The sequence below is a fragment of the Oncorhynchus clarkii genome, chromosome 16, assembly GCF_045791955.1.
Source record: "Oncorhynchus clarkii lewisi isolate Uvic-CL-2024 chromosome 16, UVic_Ocla_1.0, whole genome shotgun sequence".
Taxonomy (NCBI): domain Eukaryota; kingdom Metazoa; phylum Chordata; class Actinopteri; order Salmoniformes; family Salmonidae; genus Oncorhynchus; species Oncorhynchus clarkii.
In genome coordinates, this window is record NC_092162.1 from 72,920,686 (window position 1) to 72,932,274 (window position 11,589).

The 11,589-nt window shown below is 45.7% G+C and overlaps 1 protein-coding gene across 1 annotated transcript in view; it reads right to left on the reverse strand.

Annotated features, from left to right (window-relative positions):
* LOC139367797 (FYVE, RhoGEF and PH domain-containing protein 1-like) overlaps window positions 1–6,359 on the reverse strand; it is a 62,224-nt gene extending 55,865 nt beyond the window's left edge. Inside the window, exons 1-4 of the mRNA XM_071106132.1 lie at window positions 6,075–6,359; window positions 5,640–5,853; window positions 3,201–3,957; window positions 626–864 (exon numbers count right to left, since the gene is read on the reverse strand). Of these exons, the coding sequence (XP_070962233.1) occupies window positions 626–864; window positions 3,201–3,957; window positions 5,640–5,853; window positions 6,075–6,339 (1,475 nt within the window). The 5' untranslated portion in view covers window positions 6,340–6,359. The remainder of the gene's footprint in view (window positions 1–625; window positions 865–3,200; window positions 3,958–5,639; window positions 5,854–6,074) is intronic.
* Between the last annotated feature and the right edge of the window lie 5,230 nt (window positions 6,360–11,589).

Below are 11,589 nucleotides of genomic sequence, written 5' to 3' on the forward strand. Positions count from 1 at the left end.
ACCTAGTCTCTCTAACCTGTTAACCAGTCAGGGGTATATATAACCTAGTCTCTTTCACCGGTTAACCAGTCAGGGGTATATATAACCTAGTATATCTCACTGGTTAATCAATCAGGAGTAAATATAACCTAGTCTCTCTAACCTGTTAACCAGTCAGGGGTATATATAACCTAGTCTCTTTCACCGGTTAACCAGTCAGGGGTATATATAACCTAGTCTCTCTCACCGGTTAACCAATCAGGAGTATATATGACCTAGTCTCTCTCGCCAGGTTAGGGCAAGGCTTAGGGTCAGGGTTTTATCTCACCACTCCGCCATGCTTTTCTCCAGGGTGAGGAGCAGGGTTAGGGTTAGTCTAGGGTTAGAGGTAGGCCCTGGGTCAGGGTTAGTCTAGGGTTAGAGGTAGGCCCTGGGTCAGGGTTAGTCTAGGGTTAGAGGTAGGCCCTGGGTCAGGGTTAGTCTAGGGTTAGAGGTAGGCCCTGGGTCAGGGTTGGTGTAGGGTTAGAGGTAGGCCCTTGGTCAGGGTTAGTCTAGGGTTAGAGGTAGGTCCTGGGTCAGGGTTGGTGTAGTGTTAGAGGTAGGCCCTAGGTTAGGGGTTAGGGACTGGGGCCAGGGTTTAACTCACCACTCCGCCATGCGCTTCTCCAGGGCGGGGAGCAGGAACTGCTGGTGGAAACAGTATATAGAGCAGATGTTGGAGAAGATACCCATGACCACGTCTAGAGGGAAGGAGGAGCGGGAGCGCGCCTCCTCTAGGAGGGAGGAGCAGAACACCTGGTCCAGGAGGTACAGCCGAGACACATAGGCCTTCTCTGTGTGGAGGAGCTCATTGGCTATGTTGAACACACGCTGCTGCACCGACAGCTGGGATTGGCCGGAGAGAGAGAGAGAGAGAGAGAGAGGGAGAGAGAGAGAGAGAGAGAGAGAGAGAGAGAGAGAGAGAGAGAGAGAGAGAGAGAGAGAGAGAGAGAGAATCTTAAGTCAAAGGTCTACTGTTTGCCGATGATCTGGTGCTTCTGTCACCAACCAAGGAGGGCCTACAGCAGCACCTAGATCTTCTGCACGGATTCTGCCAGACCTGGGCCCTGACAGACCTGGGCCCTGACAGACCTGGGCCCTGACAGACCTGGGCCCTGACAGACCTGGGCCCTGACAGTAAATCTCAGAAAGACATAAATAATGGTGTTCCATAAAAAGGTCCAGTAGCCATGACAACAAATACAAATTCCGTCTAGACACCGTTTGTCCTAGAGCACACAAAGAATTACCTTGGGCCTAAACATAAAATACCACAGGTAACTTCCACAAAGCTGTGAACGCTCTAAGAGACAAGGCAAGAAGGAACTTCTATGCTTTAAAAGGAACATAAAACTCGACATTCCAATTAGGATCAGGCAAAAACTACTTCAATCAGTTATAGAACCCATTGTCCTCTACGGTTGTGAGGTCTTGGGGCCGTTCACCAATCAAAAATTCACAACATTTGGGACAAACACCCATAAATATACTTAGTGCCACAACGCAAAAACCCAAATAATACAATTAGAACTATTTATTTATTAATTATCAAAATCCAGACAAGAGCTGTTCATTTCTACAACCATCTAAAATGAAGCGATGCCCACACATTCCATCACAAAGCCATCATCTACAGAGAGATGAACCAAGAGAAGAGTCCCCTAAGCAAGCTGGTCCTGGGGCTCTGTTCACAAACACAAACAGACCCCAACAGAGCCCCAGGACGGAAAAACATTTAAACCCAACCAAATTATTAGAAACCAATTAGATAATTACTTGACATATTGGAAAGAAATAACAAACAAACAAAACAGAATGCTATTTGTCCCTAAACAGAGAGAACACAGCGGCAGAATACCTGACCACTGTGACTGACCCAAACTTAAGGAAAGCTTTGACTACGTACAGACTCAGTGAGCATAGCCTTGCTACTGAGAAAGGCCGCCGTAGGCAGACATGGCTCTCAAGAGAAGACAGGCTATGTGCGCACCGCCCACACAACGAGGTGGAAACTGAGCTGCACTTCCTAACCGCCTGCCCAAATATATGACCATATTAGAGGCACATATTTCCCTCAGATTACACAGACCCACAAAGAACTAGAAAACAAATCAAACCCTTGATAAACTCCCATATCCGTTAATGCTGTGTAAAGTCACATCTGAAAGATGTGTGACCCGTTGCCATGAGAACAGGGCAACCAACAGTATTTATCTGTTAATGTATTTTCCCCTAACAGTCGTTCTACTACTATTACTATTTGCACATTGGTAAAACCCTGATAATATAACACTTGAAATGTCTTTATCTTTGTGAAACCTTTGTGAGTTTGACATTTACTGTTAAAATCCAATCGTTTTTTGGGGGGTTTATGTTGTTGTTGTTGTTGTCTTCTCACTTTTAGTTTTTTGTTTATTTAACTTACTTTGTAAACATTTTTCCCAATAAAGCCTCGTTGAATTGGCTTGATTGAGAGAGATGGAGAGACACACACACTCACACATACACACACACAAACACACACACTCACACATACACACACACAAACACACACACTCACACATACACACACACAAACACACACACTCACACATACACACACACAAACTCACACATACACACACACAAACACACACACACAAACACACACACACAAACACACACACACAAACACACACACTCACACATACACACACACACACAAACACACACACTCACACATACACACACACACACAAACACACACACTCACACATACACACACACAAACACACACACACACACAAACACACACACACAAACACACACACACAAACACACACACACACAAACACACACACTCACACATACACACACACAAACACACACACTCACACATACACACACACAAACACACACACACAAACACACACACACAAACACACACACACACACACAAACACACAAACACACACACACTCACACATACACACACACAAACGCACACACACACACACACACACACACACACACAAACACACACATACACACACATACACACACACAAACGCACACACTCACACATACACACACACAAACACACACACTCACACATACACACACATACACAAACGCACACACACACACACAAACGCACACACACAAACACACACATTCATGTTTTAAAAAACAGTCAGGCCCACCTCTGTAGAGTCCTGTCTGTCTGTTTTAGGCAGGGCCAGTGCCAGAGGTTGGAGATCCATCATAGGGTTGATGAGCTCAATGGTCTCATCCCCGCTTCCCTCCTCCAAGTCACTGTCCCCCTCCGAATCCCCCCCACCCTCAGCCGACGCCCCCTCTCCCCCCGGGCCCTCCGCATAGCTGCAGGAGGAGGAGCTAGAGAGGCGTGGCAGCGTGAGGGCGGGACTACAGGGGAAGATGACCCGGTCCTCGTCGCCGGCGAAACACAGCTCCTCACTGTGGGACGGAGAGCTGATGCTGTCGATGCCAGAGTCCCGATTGGCCAGTTTGCCGTCCGCTTGCGGCTGGAGGAGGGACAAGTTGTCAGAGGGGATCCCTGATTGGCTTTCTGGCTCCGCCTGCCCCCTTATCTCCACGGCGTCTGTGAGTTTCTCTGAGGCGCTATAACCGGACTCCATGGACAGGCGCTTGTCAGAGGCAGAGCACAACGCTCCTAGTTCGTGTTCTTTATCATTATCCTCCTCCATGTTGTCTGTCTCTCCTACTTTCTCTCCCAGCACCACGCCAGCCAACACAGCCAGCCCCTGAGGTAGGTCATCCAGCTCTTGAGAGGAACCAGGAGGGCAGGCCACGTGGAGACAGCCGAGAGTGAGCTCTGAGACTGGGGGAGAGAAGGGGCCCCCACCTGGTCCTGTCTCAGGGACCCTGGGGTTGCAGAGACCCCCTCCCATGATATCAGGCACCACAATGATCTGCTCCCTGTAGAGTGAACATAGATAAGATAGTAGAATGTTACATCGATCTATCTATCATCTGTCTGTCTGTCTGTCTGTCTGCCTGCCTGCCTGCCTGCCTGCCGGCCGGAAGTCGAAAGTTTACATACACCTGAGCCAAAAACATTTAAACTCAGTTTTTCACAATTCCTGACATTTAACTCTAGTAAAAATTCCCTGTCTTAGGTCAGTTAGGATCACCACTATATTTTATGAATGTGAAATGTCAGAATAATAGTAGAGAGAATGATTTATTTCAGTTTTTATTTCTAGGTTTTTATTTCTATTTCTACTTTCATCACATTCCCAGTCGGTCAGAAGTTTACATACACTAAACAAGTATAAATTTAAATGGTTTAACTTGGGTCAAACGTTTCGAGAAGTCTTCCACAAGCTTCCCACAATAAGTTGGGTGAATTTTGGCCCATTCCTCCTGACAGAGCTGGTGTAACTGAGTCAGGTTTGCAGGCATCCTTGCTCGCATGTTTTTTCAGTTCTGCCCACACATTTTCTATGGGATTGAGGTCAGGGCTTTGTGATGGCCACTCCAATACCTTGACTTTGTTGTCCTTAAGCCATTTTTCCACAACTTTGGAAGTATGCTTGGGGTCATCGTCCATTTGGAAGACCTTTGTGACCAAGCTTTATCTACCTGACTGATGTCTTGAGATGTTGCTTCAATATACCCGCATAATTTTCCTTCCCCATGATGCCATCTATTTTGTGAAGTGCACCAGTCCTTCCTGCAGCAAAGCACCCCCACAACATGATGCTGCCACCCCTGTGCTTCATGGTTGGGATGGTGTTCTACGGCTTGCAAGCGTCCCCCTTTTTCCTCCAAACATAACGATGGTCATTATGGCCAAACAGTTCTATTTTTGTTTCATCAGATCAGAGGACATTTCTCCAAAAAGTATGATCTTTGTCCCCATGTGCAGTTGCAAACTGTGGTCTGGTATATTTTTGACGGTTTTGGAGCAGTGGCTTCTTCCTTGCTGAGCAGCTTTTCAGGTTATGTCGATATAGGACTCATTTTTACTGTGGATATAGATACTTCTGTACCTGTTTCCTCCAGCATCTTCACAAGGTCCTTTGCTGTTGTTCTGGGATTGATTTGGACTTTTCACACCAAAGTACGTTCATCTCTAGGAGACAGAACGAGTCTCCTTCCTGAGAGGTATGATGGCTGTGTGGTCCCATGGTGTTTATACTTGCGTACTATTGTCTGTACAGATGAATGTGGTACCTTCAGGCGTTTGGAATTTGCTCCCCAGGATGAACCAGAACTGTGGAGGTCTACAGTTTTTTTTCTTGATTGATTTCTTTTGATTTTCCCATGATGCCAAGCAAAGAGGCACTGAGTTTGAAGGTAGGCCTTGAAATACATCCACAGGTACACCTCCAATTGACTCAAATTATGTCAATTAGCCTATCAGAAGCTTCTAAAGCCATGACATCATTTTGGGGAATTTTCCAAGCTGTTTAAAGGCACAGTCAAGTTAGTGTAAACTTCTGACCCACTGGAATTGTGATACAGTGAATTATAAGTGAAATAATCTGTCTGTAAACAATTGTTGGAAAAATTGGCTGGCTGGCTCTGTCTGTCTGTCTGTCTGTCTGTCTGTCTGTCTATGTCGGTATATCTTTCTATCTATCGATCTATCTTACCTCTCAAACTTCTCAATGAGGGAGAGCACACAGGCGGTGGGGGAGGAGCGTCCCTCGGCGCGGGGGAGTGTCGGCGGTCGGCAGGGTCCTCCCCCTCTGGGGTCTGCAGGCAGAGGTCTGCATGGTGGGGGAGGTGGGAGGGGCTTGTCCGGGACGCGGGGGCAGGGCCTAGGAGCACCAGCACTCTGCTGCAGGTGAGGAGGCTTTGGGGGCACTGAGGAGAAATAACAACATGTTACTGACTGAGGAGAAATAACACGACATGTTACTGACTGAGGAGAAATAACACGACACACAGGTGTTGGTCATCTTCGTAAAACGTATTTATACTACAGTAACGACAGTGTTACTGCACAGGTACAGAGCAACGTACTGTCTATTTATTGTCCTACTGTGGAAGATTTTATAGTTGATACGGTAAGACTGTTATGTTACCTTGTGGTTTAGGCCCAGGTAGAGGAGGGCGTCTCTTGAGGGCGGTGGAGGGCACTTCCTGAGGAGTTCCACTCCCGTTGTCTCCTCCGTTACAGCCGTGTCCAGCTGGGTACAGCAGGGGCATGGATGGGTGCAGACCAAGGGACCCGGAGGTTAGGGATCCGGGGTCTGAGCTGAGGCGAGGGGTCTGGGTGTCTGAGTCATCGGCATGGGCCCCGAGGCAGGCACCGTGAGCACCAGGATCCAGAGACAGGCTCTTAGTCATCAGCCGAGGACTGGAAGAGGACGGGCCTTGGGAAGAATCAAAGATTGGACATCAATTATACATAAATACATACATACATATACAATATAGATTATACCTGGGATTGGAGGTGGAGTGGCCTGCGGGGGAGGGACAGAGAGACAGGCCAGTCGAGGCTTTCTCCTAACGTGGCTGTAGGAGTAGCATTCAAGTAGCATTCGGTAAGAATTAAACACGGAAAGTGTAACGAACAGTGGTAGAGAGAGGTGTGTGTTTTATCACTGGGATTAATGACTGCTTTTCTTATGTATTTTTTCATTCCACAGTCAATGTTCAAAGCCAAAGGCGTCCAGAGACCAGAGACAATAAAATAGACTGGCTCGGCTAATGAGAAAACGACGATGCCACAGGCAGATAGATGCAATCTGTTTCAGTTCGCTCTGCTGGACACTAATCTTTAATTGGTCAATGTGCTGCGGTGTTAATGCTTATGTAACACCGCCAAGGTCACCAGTTCTATTTCCGCAGGGATCGTATAAGAACTCACCGCACTGTAAGTCTGTTTGGCTAACAGTGTCTGCCAGGTGCCCTATATTAATGGAGATAACAGTGTCTGCCAGGTGCCCTATATTAATGGAGATAACAGTGTCTGCCTGGTGCCCTATATTAATGGAGATAACAGTGTCTGCCTGGTGGCCTATATTAATGGAGATAACAGTGTCTGCCTGGTGCCCTATATTAATGGAGATAACAGTGTCTGCCTGGTGCCCTAAATTAATGGAGATAACAGTGTCTGCCTGGTGCCCTATATTAATGGAGATAACAGAGTTAAGTAAAGCACACTTGTGTTGATGAGTAACCTTGCCTGAAACCTGCAGACGTGTGTTAGCTTCTTATTGCTAACATATGGGCTTTAGCTCAGCGTGCTAATACAGTCTTGTGAGATGCAGGACAGTAACAGTAGTGTGAGGTGAATGGAACACGTCCAGTACAGTACGTACAGGACCGATAGTCTGGGCAGATTGGAATTCTGTCGTTGTTGTTGTTGTTGATGTCTGAAAACCAGGAAGACTCCCCGCTTTGTACGATGATGTCATATTGCTGACTGTGCCTTTAAAAGCCTGTCTCAGTGTGTGTGTGTGTGTGTGTGTGTGTGTGTGTGTGTGTGTTAGTTAGTGGGTGTGTTTGGGTATAACTCTATCTGCCTCTAAAATCGCACCCTATTCCCTACATAGTGCACTACTTTAGACCAGAGCCCTATGGCACCCTATTCACCATATACCTAGTGCACTAGTTTAGACCAGAGCCCTATGGCACCCTGTTCCCTATATAGTGCACTACTTTAGACCAGAGCAGTATGGCACCCTATTCCCTATATAGAGCACTACTTTAGACCAGAGCCCTATGGCACCCTATTCCCTATATAGTGCACTACTTTAGATCAGAGCCCTATGGCACCCTATTCCCTATTATAGTGCACTACTTTAGACCAGAGCCCTATGGCACCCTATTCCCTACATAGTTCACTAGTTTTGAACAGTCCTATGGGGAACTACATAAGTAGTGCACTTCATAGGGAATGGGGTTCCATTCCAGATGCACTCAGTCTCTGTGTTTACTAGTGTTATTATAGACAGAGCAGCAGAGCGTCAAACCCTCAGTCCTTCAGGGGGTGTGTGTGTGTGTGTGTGTGTGTGTGTGTGTGTGTGTGTGTGTGTGTGTGTGTGTGTGTGTGTGTGTGCCTGTGTGTGTGTGTGTGTGTGTGCCTGTGTGTATGTGTGTGTGTGTGCCTGTTTGTGTGTGTGTGTGTGTGTGCGTTTGAGTGTGTGTGTGTGCGCTTGAGTGTGTGTGTGTGTGCGTTTGAGTGTGTGTGCCTGTGTGTGTGTGTGTGTGCCTGTTTGTGCGTGTGTGTGTGTGCGTTTGAGTGTGTGTGTGTGCGTTTGAGTGTGTGTGTGTGTGCGTTTGAGTGTGTGTGTGTGCGTTTGAGTGACCTGCCATGCAAAATGCAAGCCGTTCGCAGACAGACTGCTGACGAGACATGGCGAAGATTTTCTACGCCTCTGGGGAACAGAGCAGTAAGAGGATAACAAATGATTTCATGGAGAGAGAAAAAAAAATGCTTTAACTTTGACAGACACATGAGAGAACAGTAGTATGTTTACTGAAGAGGACCTAAAGATAGACTGAAAGAATGGATGTCTTATTGGCTCAAACTATCATTTCAACAGCCTGACCTTACCACCTAAATGACAAAGTAAGGGATCCCAGCTAGCACATAACGTTCTGAGAACCATATATTTCTTAGAGCTTGGTGAGAGAGTGGTTGTCCTATGGTTATTTCGCATACAACATTCGCATGACGTTCTGGGAACGGTGCAGGATAGTTGCTTGGCTTTGAAACATTCTCAGCACTTGACAACCAAAAAAAATACATTTTCTTGGTTTTTCATTACGTTAACAGAACGTTTCCTAAAAGTTAGAACATGGTTACATTTCATTTCTATTTTGGTAATGTTCTAGGAACGTTCTTGAAACTGGTTTGACGTTGGGAATGTTCTCAAATAGTTCAGAGAACGTTAACAAACAAAGTTCTTCTGGGGGAATTTCAGTTCTTCAGCATAAACGTTTCCTACTGGTTTCATCACGTGACAAATGTTATTTAGGATCTGAGGACCCATGCCGAAACCTTTTCCGTCTCCTGATGGTGAATAGTCCTGCCTTCTTCATGACTGTCTTACTGTATGTTAGTTTGTTGGTGATGTGGACACCAAGGAACTTGAAGCTCTCAACCTGCTCCACTATAGCCCCTTCAATGAGAATGGGGGAGTGCTCAAAATGTTCTGAGAACGTGAAGAAAGCGTCCATTTAAAAAAAAAAAAAACACAAGAAAACTTCAGTAACGTTCAGAGAACGTTCTAAGAATGTTATTTAAAAACATATACATTCCGTGCTCAGCATCAACAAAACTCTGTCCATCCTCTATCCCCAAAATGGACTCTGTACCGGTACCACCTGTATAGAGCCTCGATACTGTTATTTTTACTGTCATTTAACTTTTTTTATTCTTTTTCTTTTTACTTATTATTGTTTACTTAATACCTAGTTTTGACTTAAAAATTGCACTGTTGGTTAGGGCTTGTAAGTAAGCATGTAAGGTCTATTGAATTTGGACGACGTGACAAATAAACTTTGATTTGTGTTGGCCACGCCCACTGATTGGCCACACCTGGTCTTAATGAGTGCTTGTTTCCTTTGGAATGAGGTTTGTTTGAATAGACGAAAATGAACAGCTTTGTATGCATACAAAAAAACAACATGCCATGTGAGCTCCATCCTGGTGGTGCAGTGAACTAATTCCATGGATAAACAACAGAAGATTACAGGTTTGAATCTCACTAATGCCGTGTCACAATAAAACAAATGTGTTTGCATGATTGAAGCGTGTAGAAAGTAATGTACATGTGTTCCGGCAGTTCCCAGAGTTCCCGGAGTTCCCAGAGTTCCGGGAGTTCCCAGAGTTCCCGGAGTTCCCAGAGTTCCCGGAGTTCCCAGAGTTCCCAGAGTTCTCCTCTGTTCTAAGAATGTTAGGGTTGGGCGGCATCTATATTTTCATATGATCATACCAGCCTTCTCTCATGTCAGGATTTACCACTATACCAGCTTAGTACACAAGGGGGGTTTAAAAATGAAGGAAAAACAGACCATCGGGCGTCCATTACCAGAATGCTAACAAAATGAACACAAGTCATATTGAATTTTACATAGAGGCTGCTTGCTAAATATGTTAATATGTTAATATGCCAATCCAGCTCATAAAGTTATTTGTATATTGGGTAGGAGCTACCGAATGTCATTTTTGATTCGTTTGGACTTTTACAAGCGAAAGTGAAAGTTTTACAGGTCAGGAAATGTATGGCTTCATTCCCAGAACTTCCAAATAACTAAATGTGTAAGCTGGGAAGAGGCTGGGAAAATGTGACCACTGTCAAACTCGAGACAGAGCAATATGGAATGAGGCTTTCTAGAGAGGTAGGTTGGAGGGGGAGAGAGACAGAGCAATATGGAATGAGGCTTTCTAGAGAGGGAGGTTGGAGGGGGAGAGAGACAGAGCAATATGGAATGAGGCTTTCTAGAGAGGGAGGTTGGAGGGGGAGAGAGACAGAGCAATATGGAATGAGGCTTTCTAGAGAGGGAGGTTGGGGGGAGAGAGACAGAACAATATGGAATGAGGCTTTCTAGAGAGGGAGGTTGGGGGGAGAGAGACAGAGCAATATGGAATGATGGAGGGATGAGGCTTGAGGCTTTCTAGAGAGGGAGGTTGGAGGGGGAGAGAGACAGAGCAATATGGAATGAGGCTTTCTAGAGAGGGAGGTTGGAGGGGGAGAGAGAGAGAGCAATATGGAATGAGGCTTTCTAGAGAGGGAGGTTGGGGGGGGAGAGAGAGAGAGCATCTCCTCTTGGGTGAAGTTGCTGCCCTGTTAAAACAGTATTGCTGTCCTCTCCTCTAACTGGGGCTAATAGGTTCCATATGATAATGCTGAGGCTCCTGTGTAGGCTAGCCTACCGACTACAGGCTGGCTGGGGGCTAATAGGTTCCATATGATAATGCTGAGGCTCCTGTGTAGGCTAGCCTACCGACTACAGGCTGGCTGGGGGCTAATGACTTCCACATGCTCTACTAAATATACTTCAGATAACGGGGAGGGGGGCAGAGATGGACAGAGAGAGTGTGTGAGAGAGAGAGGGAAAGAGAAAAGGAGAGAGATGAGAAAGAGAGAGAGTTAAAAAAAACAGTACAGCCCTCTTCTCTATCTTGTCCTCTTTTGTTGTTGTTTATCAACTGTCTCATGGTGTTCTCCTTGTTGTTGTTTATCAACTGTCTCATGGTGTTCACCTTGTTGTTGTTTATCAACTGTCTCATGGTGTTCTCCTTGTTGTTGTTTATCAACTGTCTCATGGTGTTCTCCTTGTTGTTGTTTATCAACTGTCTCATGGTGTTCACCTTGTTGTTGTTTATCAACTGTCTCATGGTGTTCACCTTGTTGTTGATTATCAACTGTCTCATGGTGTTCTCCTTGTTGTTGTTTATCAACTGTCTCATGGTGTTCACCTTGTTGTTGTTTATCAAAACATATGGATGCATTCTTACAACTGCAGCTGCACAAAATACCTCCACAATGAAAATGTTACATATTTTGATACACAAGACCCCTAAAGATCAAGATCAAATCCTCAACACTATAGATCCAGATCTGTTAAATCCGAACCTCA